Consider the following 23,289-nt stretch of genomic DNA (forward strand, 5'->3'; position numbering starts at 1 on the left):
GGTTTAGCTTTGCAGTTTATGTTGATGTGAGTAAGCTGTATGAATGATCATCTAGGGTTTATCTGATTCTTAGTTTATGTTTGTGTGAAGAAGCTGTAGGGGAATGATCATTGTAACTGGGGAATGAACTGAGTGACTTGAAAGCTAGGTTAAGTTGACACGGAGAATTGAAACCTCAAATCAAGTTGAAGTATAGAAACTTGAAAATGATTTTAGGGGTATGAGCATCTGGTCCTTCTGTTCTGTTCCTTTGCTTGCTTTCAACTACTAATAAAGAACAGGACTCTGAACGTTAGGCCTAAGTGGACATGAAGAATTGAAACTGCAAATTGAGTGTAAGTATAGAAACTTGCAAACAACTTTAGGGGGTATTAGCAACTGGTCCAGTTTTGTTCCTTTTGCTTACATTCGATTTGAGTACATGGAGTGCACTTTGCAGTTTGCCCCTCACAATTAGTTATATCATCTTGGTCTCTAGCTTTATGATTTTGATCTAGCAGTTTTGATTATTGCCTAATATTCCGTTATAGTGCCTGAGGACACTCATACATTCTCATCATTTAGCAAATGTATAGTACATCAGTGGATATCTTAGATTTGAGGCACATGAGGCAAATGTCATGAAATTTTCTTGAGTCAAGAATTCATCATACCCTGCTTGTTTTCGATTTTTTCTTAGACCTGTTTTTGTTTCTCAGTTTAATTAAAAAGATGTTATAATCTCAAGATTTTAGTTTTGACTTAGAGATACCAATTGTGTTCCAAATACTTCTAAAGTTCGATCAATCAGATTTTGAGCACTTCTTGTTATCCTGTGATTATTTATAGAGTTGACAAATGGATATCGACTATTGAGTAATTCTATGATATAGGGTAAATCTGATCCTGAAGTTGAAATCTGGATATTGACTATTGAGTAACTCATCTGATTCTGAAGTTTAGCTTTATGTGAATATAGGGTTTGTCTGATTCTGAAGTTTAGCTGCATGCCAGCCAGTTGACAGGAATTGAAATCTCAAATCAAGTTGAAGTATATAAATTTGGGTATCATCTGGTCCATGTGTTCTGTTCCATTTCTTATTCTTGAATAGTATACATGACAACTGCTAGGTCTCTAGCATTATCATTTGGATTGTTGACTAAGATTCCGTTATAGAGCTTGAGGACATTCATAGGTTCTTCATCATTTAGTAGATGTCAGATGTGTAGTAGCATCAGTAGATATCTTAGGTTTGTGGCACTACGTTATGAAATGTTCTTGTTTTAATCAATGCCTGGGTTTGGATATAGGAAAAGAGATACCTCATCTTTGCTAACATCTTCTCTCTCTCTGTCTTTTTGAAACATCAGCGTGGATAGATATAATGTTAGGGTTTGTTACTCTTCCATGTATTGGGTGCCTGGTTAGTGGTTGAAAATGGACTGACTGCACAATCAGTAGAGACAAATAGGTAATTAAAGTCGCTGCTTGGTGTGCATTTTGTTGTTTTTGACTTGATTATTTAGATTCTGATATTTCTTTAGCCAAGGATTCATCATATTGTGGCTTTCCTTGTTTCTTGTTTCACGCCACCATCTGAAGTAAAAGTATCTCAAATTAGAGGCATCTGTTTAGTTTTGCGACTGTTAGAAACTTAAGTGCGGCTGTTTCCTGTTTATGCCACAAGTAGAAGTATCTCAAATTGGAGGCATGTCTTTAGGTTCTAGTCTAAATAGTCAAAGGCAAAAGTACAACCAATAGTCGGGATATGAGAAGAACAAACATGATAACCATCGAAATTTATCCAAGAAGCTTAAGCTGTTGAAGATGAAGATTGAATGTATTCCGAGTAAATATGGAGTATCTGAAACCAATCAAACAAGAAAGAATATCACTCCATGAAGTTGGAAAGAATGAGATGAGATAGTTCTCAGAATTACTTAAAACAACACAAGAAACATGAACTCTTCTTTTGTTTCTTCAATCTCCTCATCGGAAAAAAATGAATGTATATCTTAATAAAAAAGATCATAAAAATTGATGGCTTCGCCCAGGTTTGAACTGGAGACCTTCAGTGTGTTAGACTGACGTGATAACCAACTACACCACGAAACCGTTGTTGGCCTGAAAGCTTAATGAAATATCCTTAACTTTTGTACAAACGAATAGTCCTATCACAAAAGATTTTGGACTCTGAAACAGAACTTGCATTAAGGTACCAAGGTGAACTCAACTATGGAAATAAGTTGGTATGAGTGCATTATGCTGATAGGGGTATGAACATCTGCTCTTTTGCTTGCTTTCGACTAGTATACATGAACTGCACGTCTCACTACTACTAATAAAGAACAGGACTGTCAAAGTTTGGCCTAAGTGGGCATGTCCCAAAATGGAAACTTGCCAGCAACTTTAGGGGTATTAGCATCTGTTCCATATTTCTCTTACATTCGATTATTGCCTAATATTCGATTATGTTCTCATCATTAAGCAAATGTATAGTAGCATGAGAGATATCTTAGATTTGAGGCACATGTCATGAAATTTTCTTGATTTAGCCAATCCATGGGTTTGGCACAAGTCAGTAGAGATTCTTAGTCTTCCCTGTATAGCCTGGTTATTTTTGTAGAAGTTGTTTACCAGAGGTTTATTGTTGGTCTTCTGCAATTAATATGGCATCATACCATGGCAGTAGTAGCTAGGTTGAGACACAGGCCCAAACAACGGATCCACAAACATTGAGGTAAACCAAAGAGAATCGAAAGAAACAGTCATGGTACAACAGCGAAATTTCTCGTGGCAATCCAAAGAGTTGATGCGTCGTGTTACATGCTCTGCCAAACTCGGAATTTTATTAGGTTAGCCAAGCCAAGGAGATTTAAAGATTGGTTTTGAAATTTAGCATTTGCTGAGGGTAACCGTCCCAAAATTTGAATGGGTTTTCATGAAATTTTGAATGCGTTTAGATGTAATGGTTCTCATGAATGAAGCTTTTATGAAACCTTGGTTGTATGTTGAACTTCAACTGTGTAAAATACAATGTCTGTTACATGAACTGCAACTGTTTGACAAAATACTCCAATGAAAAAATCGATATGAGTGTCTCATTTGTTGTGCGATTGTGCTTAATTGAAGAAAATCGCAGTTGAATATCTTAATAGAGAGATAACGAAGAGTAGTACTCATCATTGAAAGCAAACCGTTCAACTCGGTGTTTATTTTTAGTTTAGCTTGAGTAATCTACTTCGCAATCAATTTTGATTATTGGTTGATGTATGTTCTCCTAATTTTACAAGCACTACTCTTACATTTCCTGCATGGTGGTATTTTTGTGGAAACCACTATTTATCCCCAACATTTCGTTTATGCTGCTAAATGTTTCTTAATTTCTTGAGCTTAATATAATGGTCACCACAGTAAGAGAAATTGACTGGAAAAGAAACAAGAGAAAATGTTAAACCAACCATTTTGTGTAAATGTGTATTTATGGTTGAAGAAATATTAAATGAAAAGTCCGATTTTAATTGAAATGGAATGGCAGGCTCATCGCGCGCGTCAGAGACCGAAGGGAGGAGCTTGAAGATATCTTTGGTGGTGATGGTGGATCTCTACTGGTAGGTGCACCATTCATTTTCTAATCCTCATAGTTTTCTTGAGATGATGATTAATGATACAGCCTGTTTCGATTAGCGCCGTTTTTGAGTGGTTTGAGGCTTTCTAAGAAATTGGGTCTCATTGAATCTTCATGTCCTTGAAAATATTGCCATCATTGGAGTTATACACACTTCCTTCCATATGCGTTTTGATGAAGGAGATATATCAAAACAAGAAACCATGCTATGCAATTTTTGAAAAGTTTATGTAATTGAAACAAATTTGTCACGAGGGTGAATGCAGTTTTAGGTAGCTGACCTTCATCATGTGCTAGTTGAGTGTGAGTTGCTTGAGTGAATCTCTGTACCTTGTTAGTCGGCAACTTAACTGTTTGGCTTTGATATGTCACATGTTTTATTTGCTTGCTTGTCTTTGACAATGATACATCGATTGTCAAAGACTTAGTCAGGGCTGTAGTTGTGTGTCTCTATGCATTTGGATCTACATTTTGCATAAGTTGTATGGGCCATTTCTCTTATAATTCTGATTCCCAGGCATGATATGGAAGAACGATGCAGAACTATTCAACTTAATAAGCTTACTTTGTTTGCATTTAGTTGTGCATTATGAATTATGACCATTTTTATTTCCTTGGAGCTTTTTGTTTTGATGAGTCAGCTCTAGAATCCAAACTGTTGATCATTGGACCAAACTCTGGTATATAATAAAAATCAGATGCAGACTGACAAGTGCTTGATTTGCGTACAGTGGTGGAAGATATCAAATATCTTGATTTACAATGAGAAGACAGCTAATTCATTGTTGCTAGGGAATATGGATAAGGGTCTGATATGGGAAACAGCCAAGGACTTGGCGAGGAATAGAGGACGAGTCCTCTCTCTATACCATCAGATATTAAGAAGCCTCAACTCCCGAAAACTTCTCATGAACTTAGCAGCAAAGATTGGCCAAGAAAGCAGAGGCTCGTGCTATCTTCATGCTAGGCGCAGAAGAGGAATCCCAATCCCTTCACAACATTGAGGACCTTATTGATGCTGGAGAGTACGCTCTTTCCCTCTTAAGAAAAGGGGAAATTTGCATTGTCCTTCAAATTTCGTCTGTTTATGTCAAGTGCTGTAGAAGAAAACCATAAGAGGAAATGTGGTTTTTTTTTTTTATGTACTCATTCAATATTCAATGGAACTGCAATTAAGCAGCAACCTTAAGCAAGAGCAGCTTCTTTCAATAATTAAGCAGCAAACTTTAGTTTTAAGATTTGGCAGGGGGCAGCGCGGACGCTTTCCCCCCTCAGGAACAAATTATGACGTAGACTCTCCCTCTTGGGGAGATCTTAGGCGAGCACCCCTCCTTAATGTGCAATGGAGGTCACTAACCTAGGCCATGGACCTTCATGATCATCCATAGACCCCGTCCAGGTAAGTATGTTTTTCAATTCTACCTCTCCTCTCTTTATAGTCTGTCTTTTCCTGTCTCTTGGATTGGCACAAGAAATGTGGGACTAACCATTTTGTTAGAGTGAAACTCACTATGTAGTTCTTTTCCCTGTGCAACAATCAAAATGAATATTGGAAATTTGCAACATTCGATGATCTAGTGGTGCATTCTTATATTTTTGTTATCATTATGATTTACACTCACTCATGCATTCTTGGTGTTTTCCGTTCATTAAAAGCTTATAAGAAGCTAGAATCAATTCTCCAGTTTCAGTCTGAGTGTAAACTTTCATTGGGCCATTCTAATTCACTCACCTTTGGTTGTGGCATTGATCCAGATCTTCATACGAACTAATTTTATTTTCTTGTTGCATGTCTCCCAAAACCCACTATCTAGGCAACAACCGAATTCTAGCTCCCCATGAGTTTAGAAGACAAACCAATCAGGACTTGATTCTGCAAGTAGGCACTGAGTTTTTTAATCTAATGATACGAGCTCTTCTCTGTTCATCCTTCCAAAAAAAAAATTAGTTTTAAGAATTGTAGGGCTTTACCCTTGATTAGAGGGAGCCCTTCCAGAAATTCTCGACGGCCCTGAGAGACCCAAGGCCGAGGAGGGGTTTTGGAAATAGTTTTCAACCAGCAATTGACGCGCCTCGGTTATTACCTCATTAGCTGCGTCATTGCCCCAAGCGCAAAGATGCCTTGGACTGACTGCATCAACTACCTTTTATAATACCTCTACCCACACCCCTAACTCTGATTCGAATAAGGTGGGACTAATAATTGTTGGCTCTTTAAAAATGAAGTAACTGCAGTTTGGACAAGACCGAGTTGCTAAAATCATGAGCCCGAGCATTTTCTCTTGAGAAACAACTGGCCTTTCTGGTAGAATTAGAGACAGGTGGTTGATGAAATTATAATCATCATTGTTGTTAAGGGAATCATGATTTTTAAGACACTTAGCTACCTCGTGATAAAAACACTAGAAATGATGAATGACAAGCACATTGGACAGATTTTTGGCTGTTAGGTAATGTGTTTGGTGTTTCTACAGGTGGTTCATTCATTTTGCCAGTTGATATGACAACTGACAAGCACATGCTTTATGAATTGGCGAAGGGTAAGAGAGCAAACCCCTCCTTGGATACTAAAAGATTGGTTTTGAATATTTGTTGGGTTCCCCTTGAAAAGGAGAAACCCTCCAAAAATAGGCGTATGCCGCTTATAAACGGCAAGCACACGGTATTCTTTAGTAAAAGGCGAAAGAATAGTTCGCTTTGTGCTTACCGCACGGCTGCGTGGATCATTAGGAGGTGTCAAGTGCTTATTTTATGCAAAGTATTTTGAGTACAGTTGTGCTTGTTACTCAATGTAGGACTAATCACTAATTCTTTTTCATTTCGACTGTCATATTTCTAATTTCTCCTTTTGTAATGCTGTCTCTGATATATTCCGCTAGTTGCCTTGGTAGTCAAAAATTATCGTTGTGAATGAATTTTCTTCTGCTTAACATTCTGACAATATGCAGTCAATGACGAGTCTTTCAGCATCTATTGGGGAAAATTAGAAGTTAGTGATGGTTTGAGCCAATTGGAATTTAAGGTCACCGTGGGGCTTGCCTTCAGCTCAGTACTATAATTGAGGATTGCCGGGCAGACCTTTTAGATTTGAACCAGTTGCTTTTTTAGAAATTTGGGATGCAGCAGGTCTATCCACTGAAAAAGGCGGCTTCAGCAAATATGATTCTTGTCAAAAATGATTTTAGGAACTTTACTTGCTGGCACTGTGTGAACAAACACGATAATATCCACTCACCTGATGGTGATGGCATTCAAGAGAAACAGCCGTAGCAGCCAGAAAATTAATGTATCTTAAAAAAACAAAAAACAAAAAAAGAAAGAGAAAAAAAAGTAAACGGCTTCGCTCAGGTTTGAACTGGATGGAGACCTTCAGTGTATTAGAGCAAGTCTTGCGGTGGAATCTATCCATCTTCCATCTTCCACGCCACCTCAGCACTTGGAACTGTGGATGGAAGCGCAAGTGTAGCGGTGGAATCCAGAAAACGCTATTAAGAATAGCGTTCAACGCAAATATGAATAGCGCTACCTAAACGCTATTATCATTAGCGTTTGACCACGTCAACGGTCAAAACGCTATTCTCAATAGCGTTAGACGTTGTTCTCAATAGCGCCGAACGCGATTCTCAATAACGCTGACGCTATTCCTATTATCGCTTTAGAATTCTCTTATCCAGAAAACACTCGACCATTCTTCTTCTCTTCTACTTCTTCTTCTCCTCGTTAAGCAAATGTATAGTAGCATGAGAGATATCTTAGATTTGAGGCACATGTCATGAAATTTTCTTGGGTTTGGCACAAGTCAGTAGAGATTCTTATCTTTGTTAACACATAGCCGCATGTCTATTCAAAACTGTAGCGTCGGTACCTATTTTTATTTTTTTCATTCTTAATCTTCCTTGTATAGCCTGGTTATTTTTTGTAGGAATTACCTATAGGTACTAGGTTAGTGATACTAGTTAGTGGCAGGTTGTTATAATATTTCGATTGCGGTAAATAAGAGTTCGATGCTCGGACTTGAAAAGATTTTTAAAACAAAAATATATACACAATATTTGTCACAGGATCAAGAGATACTGGGACTCAGGATTTCACCAATTCTTATACTCATGCGATTCAATTATTAATTCTAGACAATTAAAGCTTATATTATAACAAAATATCGACTCTTACTTTGCCAAAAATAGATTTTGTAAGTATTATATGTAAATCATAAGCATGATGCATCAAGAATCTCATGGATTAAGCATACATCATCAGACAAAATCACATATAATCAATAAAAATCATAATTCCATTCATAATAGTGCAAATAGTCATAAAAGAATTAAATAAAATTACTCATGCATAAAGAATGGTTTCCTCCATCATCCCAGTATTGGGGTTTAGCTACTCATAATAATCATGTTCTCAAAATACATACTTGATGCTAAAAATATGATTAAAAGAGTGAAAAATATAATACAGTGAAACTACGACCCTCTTTAAGCGTCCAGAAAATAACGATACCTCAGCGCTGCTGTTGATTAGAGACGCTGGTCTGCTGCTGTTGAATGTATGCTGCTGCTACTGTTGAAGAACGACGGCCCTGGAGGGTCCGTTCTTCGTCTTCTTCTTCCTCATCGAGCAGCAGCAGGAAGCTTTCCTGTAGCTTCCTGTTCTTCGTCTTCCAGCCTCTCTGCTGCGTCTCTGTGGTCTCTAAACTTCCCCAAACTTCTTGATAATCTTCTCTCACTTCTCTCCACCTCTTATATACTTCACATCTCAAAGAAATCCCGATAGAATCTCTATTTTTTCTTTCTTCCAAAGTCTCGGAAAATACTGCTCAAAGCTATTCGTACGCGTCTGTTAGCTATAAACTTTCCACCAAACTCTTATCAAGACTTGAACAGGACCTAGTACGTAACTATCCAGCGTAAAACTCTCACAAAATCTTTCATACAAATCCTTGAAACTGGACAGAACAATACGTATCCTGTTTGGACTTTGATCGCTTCTCCCAGCCATTCCAGCCCAAGTTGATCGATAAAATCACTTGCATACGGTCTGTTTAATACTGAGTTTTGGGTTCCATCCATGAGTACGTATGTGTAATACTGAACTATGTTTTTTGACTTTTAGTTATAAATCAGAGGTACATATATGGAATACTAACCAGACTGGGACTCCCTTTAGCATGTGCCTTGAAATGGGGTGCCCCTTAGTAATTAGGTTACCCCTTATCCAAAGTGAGAGTCCGTATATTAATTTTCTCCCACGGGCGCAAAGACCACTTTTTTAGCCATATCACCGCAAAAGCTTATTTCTCCAAAAATACCTACAGGGACATAAAAAGCCATAATGAATATAAAATCGAGCACTAATAATATATACAATTGAGATTATAAAAGACACAAAAATGTGCCTATCAAATACCCCCAAACTTATTATTTGCTAGTCCTCGAGCAAATCAAATAGAAAATAAAATCCTAACTCACTGTCGCAGGCATCGTCGATTGCATTTAGCGTATGCAATAAGCCTTTAAACCCCTAGGTGGCCCTAGTGGCCGAGTTATAGTCTCGGGAGGGCTTACTAGAGATATACCCACAAAACCTTTATACTCCATACCTTAGCTATCTACGCAGAACCTTGGAAGGCACTAAAGAATCTCCTTGGTTGGCATACTTATTGACTACAGGAATAAGTACCCTGATGCAAAATTCCAATTGTTGTACACGAGTTTGCACTCAAGCATATTAAAATTCATATAAAGTGACAGAGCTCTACTCAGATAGTTGCACTATGGACATCATATTCGGAGTCAAAACTAATCACATGGATAGATCAAGAAGATGGATACAAAAAAACATAGATGGTTTTGATGTTTACTAAGTGAACGGCATTTCCCATATCTGTTTGAAGGCCTCCGCCAAAATGAACCTATCCTAATGGATTGGGATATTAGTCTGACTAATATCAACACACTGGCATATACAAGGGAACCAGTGGTCGATAACCTAACTCTAGGTCAACACAACTGGACTTGTTGTAGTATTTTTTATGCGGTAAATAAGAGTTCGTTGCTCGGACTTGTAAAGATTTAAAAATAAAGATATATACAGAAAATATGTCACAAGATCAAGAGGAACCAGGACTCAGGATTCCAATGTGTTTCATATTCAAGTGGCTCAGAAAATAATCCTAGGCGATTATAGCTCAAAATAAAACAAATATTAACTCTATCTTTGCCAAATTAGATTCCATAAAATATTACTTGTATATTATAAGCATGGCACATCAAGAATCCCTAGGACTAAGCATGTTCCATCAAACAAAATCACAAGTAATTAATTGAAATCATAAATCAATTAAGATCGGTGCAAAAAGTGAATTAAGAATTATTTAAATAACCACATGAATGAAAAACAGCTTCCTCCATCATCCCAGTATTGGGGTTTAGCTACTCATAATAATCATGTTCTCAAAATACATACTTGATGCTCAAAATACGATTAAAAGAGTGAAAAATATAAAACAGTGATTCTGCGACTCACAGAAAGCGTCCAGAAAGGAACGATAATAAAAGACTGCTGCTGAAGAACGATACTTCCTAACTGCTATTGACGCTTCTGGAAATAAGTCTATCCTTGGCGGTCTGTTCTTCCTTGTTCTTCAGGGTTCTTTAATGGCGGAACAGCAGCAGGAGAAATTCTGATGGTTTGATTTACGCCTCCTGTGGTGCTCTTCTCGGCCCCAAACTAAACCTGATACGTACAAATCCTGGCGTCAAATTCTCACGCAATCTCTGAAACGCGATATACATGTCCATCTCCTCTGTTTTGCTCTCACGGCTTATCCAGCCCAATTCGATCGACCAAATCACTTGAATATGACCTATTATCCTTTAGAAAGTCCAGCCCAAGAATTTCCAGTGATTTAATCTCCATAAAACTCCTCAAAAATCCGAATCCTAAACTGCCAGGCGTGAAAGCTAATTTTCCCGCCAATTCTCTTCTTTTGAATTTGAAAAGGAAAGTGACCTCCCCCTATCCAGTTCCGGTGTCCCTTTAGCACATGCCTAGAAATGGGTTACCCCTTATCCAAAGTGAGAGTCCGAATAGCAAATGTCCTCGTAAGTGCCTTTAACAACTTTTCGAGCCAATTTCGCCGCAAAAGCTTATTTCTCCAAAAACACCTACAAAGAGATAAAATACCGAAATAAATACAAAAATGGGTACTAACAATATACACAATAGAGATGAAAATAGACACATAAATGCGTCTATCAAATACCCCCAAACTTATTATTTGCTAGTCCCGAGCAAATCAAAACTACAAAATAAAATCCTAACTCACTGTCGCAGGCATCGTCGATTGCATTTAGCGTATGCAATAAGCCTTTAAACCCCTAGGTGGCCCTAGTGGCCGAGTTATAGTCTCGGGAGGGCTTACAAGAGATATACCCACAAAACCTTAATACTCCAGACCCTAGCTATCTACAACGAACCTTGGAAGGCACTAAAGAATCTCCTTGGTGGACATACTTATTGACTACAGGAAGAAGTACCATGATGCGAAATTCCAATTGTTGTACACGAGTTTTCACTCAAGCATACTAAAATTCATATAAAGTGACAGAGCTCTACTAAGATAGTTGCACTATGGACATCATATTCGGAGTCAAAACTAATCACATGGATAGATCAAGAAGATGGATATAGAAAAACATAGATGGTTTTGATGTTTACTAAGTGAACGGCGTTTCCCATATCTGTCTGAAGGCCTCAGCCAAAATGAACCTATCCTAATGGATTGAGATATTAGTCTGACTAATATCAACACAATAGCATATAAAAGGGTACCAGTGGTCGATAACCTAACTCTAGGCCAACACAACTGGTATATACAAGGATACCAGTGGTCGACTTTATTGAATTTATTCCTTTTGGTCAAATGGTCTGGTCTCAATTTTTTTTTTTCAACTTTTTGGTAACTACCATTTTTTTTTCATCTTTTTTTTTTTCTTTTTCAATTTTTTTTTCAACTTTGTTTTTTCTTTTTTTTTCATGGTATCTCAATCACTCTAATTCACCCTAGCATTGGTAACAACTTGAATCGTGGGCCCCACCTATCACTTAGAGAACATAGTTTAAAAACAAAATAAAATAAAAATAGAAGTGAAAAGGACTCAACGAGATATGGTGAAACTATCATGTTATTTCTAACACCTGAGCTCTGTTCTTTTATGAATAGACTCTTTAGATGTTTCCATCTAATCAGATTGGTTCCTCAACTCCTACAACCAAAATGCTTCCATCCACTTAGATTGGTTAGTGCCATCCTAAATAAACATAAATTTCTAGGCTCTGGAGTTTATTTATTGCAACTAAAAAGTTTCTCCCATACCCCCAAACTTAAACCTAACATTGTCCTCAATGTTCTAGAGATAAAATTAAAAGCATGAACAAGGAGAAACGATTACTATTTTAAGCAAAAGAGTTAAAGAAGGATATTACCGTGTTGCATGAGATTGGGTTACCTCCCAAGAAGTGCTAAGTTTAAAGTCTTCAGCCATACTTAGAAAAGGATTGGTCAACTCGAATCATATAGCAATAGCCGAAATAATTGCGGGTTATCGAAACCAAATAGAGCTATCACAAGTAAAAGGAAACTGCAGTGAACCAAGAAAATGTACAAGACTAGCATGCCCTTACCTAGTTTCTGGATAACTATCTCTAATTGCGGTTCAGGTTCAGGTTCTATGAAGGGGTCTAAATAGAATATTTTCCTCGGATGCATTTCCTCATATGTTAGATCCAAATTATTAGGTCTTAGAGTCTGGAAAAACTCAAATAAGAACTTAGAATCACAAAATAATAACCTAAATAACTGAGGATCCTCTAAGTCAATCAGGTTTGACTTACATAATTGACCACAGTGAGAGTAGTGGTCATTCTTAGGAAAATGTGTCGATTTTATTAACCTAAAGTACTTAGGCTTACTCTCATCACTTAATATTCGACTCATTTTAAATACAAACGTTCCCACATTTGGAAGAAAACTATTTGGTGGGAAAACAAAATCGATCTGGGTATCATATCCTGGGTAAACCACATCAACCATAGGATGGGTTTCTAACGACTGAAATTCCTTATGGACATTATGAGGTTCGGGGGAGCGAGTATGAAGATAATCTTGTACGATGGTTGAGGCATTGATTTCAAGTCCCAAGTGAGGGACCTTTCTAAGAGTTAAAGCATATGGAGAATGATAATCACCCCCAAACTTAGAGTTTTCAGTGTCTCTAGTTAGACTAGTCACAATCTCCCTAATTTCTAGGTCATCAGATTCCTGAAAATGGGCAATTGATTCTTCTAAGTCAGGTTCATCCTCATTAATCTCTACGAGTTCATCTAAGACTATTGTTTCTAAATCGTACGACTCTAAAACAGTATTCTCAGGATAAAACCGCTCCTCGAAACCATCATCGATTACAGTTTCTAAATCGTTCGACTCGAAAAAAGTAGTCTCAAGATAAACCGGTTCCTCTAAACCTTTATCGGATTCGTAAACAGGACATACTACATCGTCTAAATCGGGGGTATCTCTAGTCAAATCCTCGTCCTTTTGAATAAGTGAATAATTGTTAAAATTATTAGGATCTGATTCTTCATCAGCACTATCCTCATCATCATCATCATCATTGTAACATGAAAATGGTTGAACCTCATCTAAAAAAGTAGTGTTACCAATTTTAACCTCGGCATCTTGATTATGCAAATAACTATCCTCATTTTCAAGGGTACTATTGGAAACACTATATTGGAAAGTAAGATTATTTCGAGCAAGTATTTCGTTCATCTCAGCCATCAACTTGAGGGATTCCTCTATAGAAAGTTCACTCATTATTGTAGTTCTTTCGTCTATAATTACACAATTCATCTCAGCTAACTTACGCGTCGACTCAGCTAACTCCCTGAGGGACTCTTCTAAAGGAGGAATAGGAACAAAGGGATCATAAAAAGGACTACTTTTTAATAGTTTGATTGTATCCTCTAGAGACGAAGAACTAGTATTATAATCTTCTTGCTCGTATGACTGATGCGCGTGCAGATAGTAATTGGGCTCACCATGGTATGAACCATAACCTTGAAAAGGTTGGCATCCCCAGCCACTATTCTCGCTATGGTCATAATACTGATGATGTCCATATTCAAATTCAGGTCGATATTCATTGTGTTGGCTTCTATCATACCAGTTCGACATTCTTAATTGCAAGGGAATTCTACACAATCACAAACAAGGATGACTCGACTTCACCAAAGCAAACCTAAAGATTTCTAGCAAACAAAAAGCATGATGGCTCCACTTAGATTGTCACTAGACCAGCTTTTATTCTTTCGAAAAGGAACTCGTTGCAATTTGAGCAAACCCCTCTGGAATCAATCCGATTCAAAGTAAGTTGAATTGAGGCGAGGGAAGCTCATTGGAGCTTTGATACCCAAGGCCTCACCGCTATCACAAGGAAGCGCAGTCACGCATTCAACTCACAGAAACCATCATGAACTTTGGAGTGTGCTTAAAGAGCAACCAATATTTTTCGAACGAGTTTCCTATTAAGCTCGTTACCCTATAGGTCTCGTTCTATTCCAAATTTTAAGCTTGGGTTCGCGTTAGGTTTCGCTTTCCTAAGGCGGGCAAGAAGGGAGCGGTGATGAAATCCGAACCCTTATCTTGTATTGGCCAGGCCTTGCCCTTTACTAGGAATTTAAAAACAGTACAAATTTGTCCTTAATCAATGAATCACCTTAAGTCAGACAGTAACTCGCTTACAGGAGATTCGCGAGTGTTTCGATGGACTTACCTCCCGTACCATACGGGGGACGAACCGTTGAAGTCGACTCGGGCCACGACTCCTATGTCATGTACGAACCCGATGGGCCGAGACGATATTGTAATCGTCGTCCTTCCCTGCAAACAGTTTATTTTTAATTTTTTTTTTATATTATAAGACCCTTCCGTAGGGTTAAAAAAATGTCCAAAAGTCCAAAATAAAGTCCAAATAAAAAGTCCAAAAATTATGAAAAATAAAGCCTATTTACAAAAAAAATAAAATAAAATCCTAAAAAAAATTATGTCTTTTTTTTCTTCTCTTTTAGCTTTTAGCTTTAAGATTTTTGTTCCCAAGTCCTTAGTATTCCACTTCGAACCTGTAAATCAAAGACACAAAAAGAAACGTAAAAAGGAACAAATAATAGTAAAAAAAAAAACTAAAAACAAATCTATAAACAAGTCCGCGTCGGCGGCGCCATTTTGTTGTAATATTTCGATTGCGGTAAATAAGAGTTCGATGCTCGGACTTGAAAAGATTTTTAAAACAAAAATATATACACAATATTTGTCACATGATCAAGAGATACTGGGACTCAGGATTTCACCAATTCTTATACTCATGCGATTCAATTATTAATTCTAGACAATTAAAGCTTATATTATAACAAATATCGACTCTTACTTTGCCAAAAATAGATTTTGTAAGTATTATATGTAAATCATAAGCATGATGCATCAAGAATCTCATGGATTAAGCATACATCATCAGACAAAATCACAAATAATCAATAAAAATCATAATTCAATTCATAATAGTGCAAATAGTCATAAAAGAATTAAATAAAATTAATCATGCATAAAGAATGGTTTCCTCCATCATCCCAGTATTGGGGTTTAGCTACTCATAATAATCATGTTCTCAAAATACATACTTGATGCTAAAAATATGATTAAAAGAGTGAAAAATATAATACAGTGAAACTATGACCTTCTTTAAGCGTCCAGAAAAGAACGATACCTCAGCGCTGCTGTTGATTAGAGACGCTGGTCTGCTGCTGTTGAATGTCTGCTGCTGCTACTGTTGAAGAACGACGGCCCTGGAGGGTCCGTTCTTCGTCTTCTTCTTCCTCCTCGAGCAGCAGCAGGAAGCTTTCCTGTAGCTTCCTGTTCTTCGTCTTCCAGCCTCTCTGCTGCGTCTCTGTGGTCTCTAAACTTCCCCAAACTTCTTGATAATCTTCTCTCACTTCTCTCCACCTCTTATATACCTCACAGCTCAAAGAAATCCCGATAGAATCTCTATTTTTTCTTTCTTCCAAAGTCTCGGAAAATACTGCTCAAAGCTATTCGTACGCGTCTGTTAGCTATAAACTTTCCACCAAACTCTTATCAAGACTTGAACAGGACCTAGTACGTAACTATCCAGCGTAAAACTCTCACAAAATCTTTCATACAAATCCTTGAAACTAGACAGAACAATACGTATCCTGTTTGGACTTTGATCGCTTCTCCCAGTCATTCCAGCCCAAGTTGATCGATAAAATCACTTGCATACAGTCTGTTTAGTCTTAACAGGCCTAGCCCAATTGATTTCAGGGATTTAATCTCCCTCAAAACTGCCCAGAAATCCAACAACAAGTTATCAGACATGAACTTTAGTTTTCCCGCCAAATTCCATTATTTGAACTTTGAATGTGGTGTCCCCTTAACCAGACTGGGAGTCCCTTTAGCATGTGCCTTGAAACGGGGTGCCCCTTAGTAATTAGGTTATCCCTTATCCAAAGTGAGAGTTCGTATAGTAATTTTCTCCCACGGACGCAAAGACCACTTTTTTAGCCAATTTCACCGCAAAAGCTTATTTCTCCAAAAATACCTACAGGGACATAAAAAGTCATAATAAATATAAAATCGAGCACTAATAATATATACAATTGAGATTATAAAAGACACAAAAATGTGCCTATCACAGGTCCATCCACAAAAGTCTAGTAACATGAGGTCTAAAGTTTTAAAGAAAAAAGAAAATTGGACCTAAAATTTTATTCCCAGGTCCTATACATGTGCGAGATACATGAGACATATTTTAAATTCCCAAAACACCCTCATGTATATAAAAACAGGGTAAGTAAATTTCATTTCATTTTTTCTCTTTTCATTTCAATCTCTCAGATCCAAATCGGAGAGCAGCTAGAAGAAGGAAAAAATTCTTGGGTTTTAATCGTCGAACGCGAGATTATTTATTTCAATCTTGTTTCATTAGCCGAGATTTAGTTAGTTTTAATGTTGTCTCATATTTTTTTGAAACTATTTGGATTTGATTTTCAGTCTAATGGCGAAATCAATTGAGATACTGTATATGAAGTTGTTGCTTCCTACATATCAAGAAAATCAGCTAAGAATTAGTCAATGTATTTGGTTTGTATTTGATTCCTATGTTGATTTTTCAATTCATCTTAGTCTGTTGTTGGAGATCTCATATTTAGTTCGGATCTAGATAGATAATCATGTTTTATATACATTTCGTTAGTAGATATGATATTTTACTTTCATTTTGTTGGGTTTTTTGTTTGTTTTTGTGTATTAACCATCAGTACATATATGATGTACTGATGGTTTTTGATGAAAATAGTTCAGATCTAAACGTAAATAATAAATTTGTTGTTGTTTGAGATTGTTTGATCCAGCAATAAATATATGATATTTTTCTCCAGGTATGTTTTCTAATCATCTTCTTTGATTATTTTGTTTGTTTTATTCTTTTGATTTGTTTTTCGATTGTATTATGAAGATCAAATCGATTTTCATGACGCTTTTATGTTTTTAGCTTTGTTACAGTTTGGTTTTGTGTATGAATTGACAGTACCTATACGGCGTACTGATATAAAATTCTTTTGATTATGTTTTAATCAGATTTTTGCCACTGTTTTTGGGTTTGATCCATGAGTATGTAAGTGTAACACTGAAATATGTGCTTTGATTCGGTTATATTCATCGTTTCATCAATTCTTCTTTACATGAAGTTTATTTTTAGTTCATGATTATGCAGTACGTATATAGCGTACTGATAGAAACTTTTTTTGATTCTGTTTTATTCAGAGTTTTGGGTTCCATCCATGAGTACGTATGTGTAATACTGAACTATGTTCTTTGACTTTTAGTTATAAATCAGAGGTACATATATGGAATACTAAAAAGAACTGCTTTAATTATGTTATGTTCGTAGATTCATCGGTCTTTTCTTATCTTGGAGTTGATTTAGATAATGAATCAGCAATTCATATATGGATTACCTAAAGGTAACATGATTTTTTGTTTTGTTTTTACAGGTTCGTTGTTTTTCGTCGTAGTGGACTATAATTCGATTGATAATTTTTCAGGTTAGTTTCATGTAAAATGAGCAGTATTATTTTGATGTGTTCAATGTTTTGTATGTACGAGAGCAGTATTACTTTGATGTGTTCAATGTTTCGTGTATATATGCACGGTTCGTAATTGCTTGTTAATACATTAGATTATCTAGAATTGTAATTAGCTGAATCAGTGCATATTGCATGTACTACTCATTTTTATCCGTTGTTCATCATGGTTGTGTCAATATTGTTATGTTTTGCTCGCATTTATTCAAGATGTCTATATCTAGTCCAAACACTAGGAACTTTTTTGAGTATACCATTTATTAACTGCAAATTAACTAGTTTTATTTTCAGTATATCATTTATGTACTGCAAATTCATAGTGTCTAACACACAGATTCATATATGTAAGCATAAGAATGGTTTTTTAATGAGTGTGGAAGTTATGTACTGAAAATTCTGACCCTTTTTTTCGGTTTCAATTTGTGTAGCTTTTTAGTTTCTGAGAGTATATCATATATGTACTCTTATATTTTGCAGGTTTTTTATCCACTAGCATATGCTTAGTTCCTGGAGAAGATGTTGCATTAGTTCCTGGAGAAGATGTTGCTGCTTGGTCCTCTTCAAATAAGGATTAGCTCATGATGTTGATTTCTTATTCAAGAACTTTCATCAGTTTTTGAATTATGTAATAGGGAATCTATCTCCTAAAACATTGTTGCGCTGCTGATTTGAACAGTAAAAGATAAGAAAAAACTATCGATGTATCATATTGGTTAAAATAAAACAGGGTTTTTTCAGTACATCATATATGTACTACTAATTCATACCATTTTATGCTACTTTTTCAGCAAACACATATGTAGACTTCTTCTCAAACTTCACAAATCAGAACGTCTAGGTATTCTACTATGTTTTTTATTATTATATATGTAGATAAATTAGGTTTCTTTATGGGAGAGAGAATAATATCGAATTATATTAGATATTAAAGGTGTGCAGGCACACATGTTTGGCAACAAGGAGTTTCTGGTCATTTCCATGTTTTGGTTAAATATGGACCTGTAGATAACTAATTAATCCGGTTGGACCCTATTATAAATAACCTTATGGGCTTAGGACCAAACAAGAAATTTTCCTTATTTTTTTAGAAGTTGTTTACAAGAGGTTTATTGTTGGTCTTCTGCAATTAATATGGCATCATACCATGACAGTAGTAGCTAGGTTGAGACACAGGCCCAAACAACGGATCGAAAAACATTGAGGTAAACCAAAGAGAATCGAAAGAAACAGTCATGGTACAACAGCGAAATTTCTCGTGGCAATCCAAAGAGTTGATGCGTCGTGTTACATGCTCTGCCAAACTCGGAATTTTATTAGGTTAGCCAAGCCAAGGAGATTTAAAGATTGGTTTTGAAATTTAGCATTTGCTGAGGGTAACCGTCCCAAAATTTGAATGGGTTTTCATGAAATTTTGAATGCGTTTAGATGTAATGGTTCTCATGAATGAAGCTTTTATGAAACCTTGGTTGTATGTTGAACTTCAACTGTGTAAAATACAATGTCTGTTACATGAACTGCAACTGTTTGACAAAATACTCCAATGAAAAAATCGATATGAGTGTCTCATTTGTTGTGCGATTGTGCTTAATTGAAGAAAATCGCAGTTGAATATCTTAATAGAGAGATAACGAAGAGTAGTACTCATCATTGAAAGCAAACCGTTCAACTCGGTGTTTATTTTTAGTTTAGCTTGAGTAATCTACTTCGCAATCAATTTTGATTATTGGTTGATGTATGTTCTCCTAATTTTACAAGCACTACTCTTACATTTCCTGCATGGTGGTATTTTTGTGGAAACCACTATTTATCCCCAACATTTCGTTTATGCTGCTAAATGTTTCTTAATTTCTTGAGCTTAATATAATGGTCACCACAGTAAGAGAATTTGACTGGAAAAGAAACAAGAGAAAATGTTAAACCAACCATTTTGTGTAAATGTGTATTTATGGTTGAAGAAATATTAAATGAAAAGTCCGATTTTAATTGAAATGGAATGGCAGGCTCATCGCGCGCGTCAGAGACCGAAGGGAGGAGCTTGAAGATATCTTTGGTGGTGATGGTGGATCTCTACTGGTAGGTGCACCATTCATTTTCTAATCCTCATAGTTTTCTTGAGATGATGATTAATGATACAGCCTGTTTCGATTAGCGCCGTTTTTGAGTGGTTTGAGGCTTTCTAAGAAATTGGGTCTCATTGAATCTTCATGTCCTTGAAAATATTGCCATCATTGGAGTTATACACACTTCCTTCCATATGCGTTTTGATGAAGGAGATATATCAAAACAAGAAACCATGCTATGCAATTTTTGAAAAGTTTATGTAATTGAAACAAATTTGTCACGAGGGTGAATGCAGTTTTAGGTAGCTGACCTTCATCATGTGCTAGTTGAGTGTGAGTTGCTTGAGTGAATCTCTGTACCTTGTTAGTCGGCAACTTAACTGTTTGGCTTTGATATGTCACATGTTTTATTTGCTTGCTTGTCTTTGACAATGATACATCGATTGTCAAAGACTTAGTCAGGGCTGTAGTTGTGTGTCTCTATGCATTTGGATCTACATTTTGCATAAGTTGTATGGGCCATTTCTCTTATAATTCTGATTCCCAGGCATGATATGGAAGAACGATGCAGAACTATTCAACTTAATAAGCTTACTTTGTTTGCATTTAGTTGTGCATTATGAATTATGACCATTTTTATTTCCTTGGAGCTTTTTGTTTTGATGAGTCAGCTCTAGAATCCAAACTGTTGATCATTGGACCAAACTCTGGTATATAATAAAAATCAGATGCAGACTGACAAGTGCTTGATTTGCGTACAGTGGTGGAAGATATCAAATATCTTGATTTACAATGAGAAGACAGCTAATTCATTGTTGCTAGGGAATATGGATAAGGGTCTGATATGGGAAACAGCCAAGGACTTGGCGAGGAATAGAGGACGAGTCCTCTCTCTATACCATCAGATATTAAGAAGCCTCAACTCCCGAAAACTTCTCATGAACTTAGCAGCAAAGATTGGCCAAGAAAGCAGAGGCTCGTGCTATCTTCATGCTAGGCGCAGAAGAGGAATCCCAATCCCTTCACAACATTGAGGACCTTATTGATACTGGAGAGTACGCTCTTTCCCTCTTAAGAAAAGGGGAAATTTGCATTGTCCTTCAAATTTCGTCTGTTTATGTCAAGTGCTGTAGAAGAAAACCAGAAGAGGAAATGTGGTTTTTTTTTTATGTACTCATTCAATATTCAATGGAACTGCAATTAAGCAGCAACCTTAAGCAAGAGCAGCTTCTTTCAATAATTAAGCAGCAAACTTTAGTTTTAAGATTTGGCAGGGGGCAGCGCGGACGCTTTCCCCCCTCAGGAACAAATTATGACGTAGACTCTCCCTCTTGGGGAGATCTTAGGCGAGCACCCCTCCTTAATGTGCAATGGAGGTCACTAACCTAGGCCATGGACCTTCATGATCATCCATAGACCCCGTCCAGGTAAGTATGTTTTTCAATTCTACCTCTCCTCTCTTTATAGTCTGTCTTTTCCTGTCTCTTGGATTGGCACAAGAAATGTGGGACTAACCATTTTGTTAGAGTGAAACTCACTATGTAGTTCTTTTCCCTGTGCAACAATCAAAATGAATATTGGAAATTTGCAACATTCGATGATCTAGTGGTGCATTCTTATATTTTTGTTATCATTATGATTTACACTCACTCATGCATTCTTGGTGTTTTCCGTTCATTAAAAGCTTATAAGAAGCTAGAATCAATTCTCCAGTTTCAGTCTGAGTGTAAACTTTCATTGGGCCATTCTAATTCACTCACCTTTGGTTGTGGCATTGATCCAGATCTTCATACGAACTAATTTTATTTTCTTGTTGCATGTCTCCCAAAACCCACTATCTAGGCAACAACCGAATTCTAGTTCCGGCGGTTTCTAAATCGTACTCGTCGTTGAATGCAAACAAACAAGCTTAATTTCTAAAGTCTTTTGGGAAGAAAGGTTTCTTGTCTATGGACAAATCCAGCAGATAACAAGGAGAAATTGCAGCCTTCAGGAATGAAATGACAACCAAGCATCAACTGCCCTGAAGTGGGAAGAGGACCCAATAGCATGACATTGTAATGGGACTTCATTCTGGTTGTTGATGAAGTGGACTAAGTTCTGTGAGTCTCGATTCTAGGCATACTTCAGTCCACGACCTTGATAAACGCATCAATTTATAAACTCGTCAAGGGAAGCTCCTTAAAAGCTGTATTGCTCTAGGGCCCCTAGATGAAGGTTACTTGAAACATATGACTTGGAAGGTAAGCCCAGTAGAAGCAATCGTGATGGGAACCTCTAGCTCCCCATGAGTTTAGAAGACAAACCAATCAGGACTTGATTCTGCAAGTAGGCACTGAGTTTTTTAATCTAATGATACGAGCTCTTCTCTGTTCATCCTTCCAAAAAAAAAAATTAGTTTTAAGAATTGTATGGCTTTAGCCTTGATTAGAGGGAGCCCTTCCAGAAATTCTCGACGGCCCTGAGAGACCCAAGGCCGAGGAGGGGGTTTGGAAATAGTTTTCAACCAGCAATTGACGCGCCTCGGTTATTACCTCATTAGCTGCGTCATTGCCCCAAGCGCAAAGATGCCTTGGACTGACTGCATCAACTACCTTTTATAATACCTCTACCCACACCCCTAACTCTGATTCGAATAAGGTGGGACTAATAATTGTTGGCTCTTTAAAAATGAAGTAACTGCAGTTTGGACAAGACCGAGTTGCTAAAATCATGAGCCCGAGCATTTTCTCTTGAGAAACAACTGGCCTTTCTGGTAGAATTAGAGCAGGTGGTTGATGAAATTATAATCATTGTTGTTAAGGGAATCATGATTTTTAAGACACTTAGCTACCTCGTGATAAAAACACTAGAAATGATGAATGACAAGCACATTGGACAGATTTTTGGCTGTTAGGTAATGTGTTTGGTGTTTCTACAGGTGGTTCATTCATTTTGCCAGTTGATATGACAACTGACAAGCACATGCTTTATGAATTGGCGAAGGGTAAGAGAGCAAACCCCTCCTTGGATACTAAAAGATTGGTTTTGAATATTTGTTGGGTTCCCCTTGAAAAGGAGAAACCCTCCAAAAATAGGCGTATGCCGCTTATAAACGGCAAGCACACGGTATTCTTTAGTAAAAGGCGAAAGAATAGTTCGCTTTGTGCTTACCGCACGGCTGCGTGGATCATTAGGAGGTGTCAAGTGCTTATTTTATGCAAAGTATTTTGAGTACAGTTGTGCTTGTTACTCAATGTAGGACTAATCACTAATTCTTTTTCATTTCGACTGTCATATTTCTAATTTCTCCTTTTGTAATGCTGTCTCTGATATATTCCGCTAGTTGCCTTGGTAGTCAAAAATTATCGTTGTGAATGAATTTTCTTCTGCTTAACATTCTGACAATATGCAGTCAA

The 23,289-nt window shown here is 36.9% G+C and overlaps 2 protein-coding genes and 7 non-coding genes across 9 annotated transcripts; 2 read left to right on the forward strand and 7 right to left on the reverse strand.

Annotated features, from left to right (window-relative positions):
- Positions 1-2,021: 2,021 nt before the first annotated feature.
- On the reverse strand, positions 2,022-2,095 carry TRNAV-AAC. Its single transcript has one exon. It is a non-coding gene; the product is annotated as a tRNA-Val (tRNA).
- A 346-nt stretch (positions 2,096-2,441) lies between these two features.
- Positions 2,442-4,750, forward strand: LOC113277225. The gene is made up of 3 exons (XM_026526371.1): positions 2,442-2,835; positions 3,519-3,591; positions 4,340-4,750. The coding sequence occupies exons 1-3, from the start codon at positions 2,807-2,809 to the stop codon at positions 4,610-4,612; spliced, it is 375 nt and encodes a 124-aa protein (XP_026382156.1). The 5' UTR covers positions 2,442-2,806; the 3' UTR covers positions 4,613-4,750.
- Positions 4,751-4,851: 101 nt separating this feature from the next.
- On the reverse strand, positions 4,852-5,015 carry LOC113284748. The gene has a single exon (XR_003328365.1). It is a non-coding gene; the product is annotated as a U1 spliceosomal RNA (small nuclear RNA).
- A 556-nt stretch (positions 5,016-5,571) lies between these two features.
- On the reverse strand, positions 5,572-5,727 carry LOC113284699. The gene has a single exon (XR_003328329.1). It is a non-coding gene; the product is annotated as a U4 spliceosomal RNA (small nuclear RNA).
- A 477-nt stretch (positions 5,728-6,204) lies between these two features.
- LOC113284714 lies at positions 6,205-6,325 on the reverse strand. Its single transcript, XR_003328338.1, has one exon. It is a non-coding gene; the product is annotated as a U5 spliceosomal RNA (small nuclear RNA).
- A 12,708-nt stretch (positions 6,326-19,033) lies between these two features.
- Positions 19,034-20,925, forward strand: LOC113278671. Its single transcript, XM_026527444.1, has 3 exons — positions 19,034-19,148; positions 19,832-19,904; positions 20,653-20,925. The coding sequence occupies exons 1-3, from the start codon at positions 19,120-19,122 to the stop codon at positions 20,923-20,925; spliced, it is 375 nt and encodes a 124-aa protein (XP_026383229.1). The 5' UTR covers positions 19,034-19,119.
- A 237-nt stretch (positions 20,926-21,162) lies between these two features.
- Positions 21,163-21,326, reverse strand: LOC113284760. The gene has a single exon (XR_003328375.1). It is a non-coding gene; the product is annotated as a U1 spliceosomal RNA (small nuclear RNA).
- Positions 21,327-22,304: 978 nt separating this feature from the next.
- Positions 22,305-22,460, reverse strand: LOC113284696. The gene has a single exon (XR_003328327.1). It is a non-coding gene; the product is annotated as a U4 spliceosomal RNA (small nuclear RNA).
- A 473-nt stretch (positions 22,461-22,933) lies between these two features.
- Positions 22,934-23,054, reverse strand: LOC113284715. The gene has a single exon (XR_003328339.1). It is a non-coding gene; the product is annotated as a U5 spliceosomal RNA (small nuclear RNA).
- Between the last annotated feature and the right edge of the window lie 235 nt (positions 23,055-23,289).

The sequence above is a fragment of the Papaver somniferum genome, chromosome 5 (genome assembly GCF_003573695.1).
Source record: "Papaver somniferum cultivar HN1 chromosome 5, ASM357369v1, whole genome shotgun sequence".
NCBI classification, from domain to species: domain Eukaryota; kingdom Viridiplantae; phylum Streptophyta; class Magnoliopsida; order Ranunculales; family Papaveraceae; genus Papaver; species Papaver somniferum.

What these genes read in the sequence shown, in the direction of transcription:
- LOC113277225 (XM_026526371.1), top strand. Translation starts at nt 2,807, where the DNA reads ATGCTCTGCCAAACTCGGAATTTTATTAG. An exon ending in CAAACTCGGAATTTTATTAG is followed by an intron (nt 2,836 to 3,518) that starts GTTAGCCAAGCC and finishes ATGGAATGGCAG; the next exon opens with GCTCATCGCGCGCGTCAGAG. An exon ending in GTGATGGTGGATCTCTACTG is followed by an intron (nt 3,592 to 4,339) that starts GTAGGTGCACCA and finishes ATTTGCGTACAG; the next exon opens with TGGTGGAAGATATCAAATAT.
- LOC113278671 (XM_026527444.1), top strand. Translation starts at nt 19,120, where the DNA reads ATGCTCTGCCAAACTCGGAATTTTATTAG. An exon ending in CAAACTCGGAATTTTATTAG is followed by an intron (nt 19,149 to 19,831) that starts GTTAGCCAAGCC and finishes ATGGAATGGCAG; the next exon opens with GCTCATCGCGCGCGTCAGAG. An exon ending in GTGATGGTGGATCTCTACTG is followed by an intron (nt 19,905 to 20,652) that starts GTAGGTGCACCA and finishes ATTTGCGTACAG; the next exon opens with TGGTGGAAGATATCAAATAT.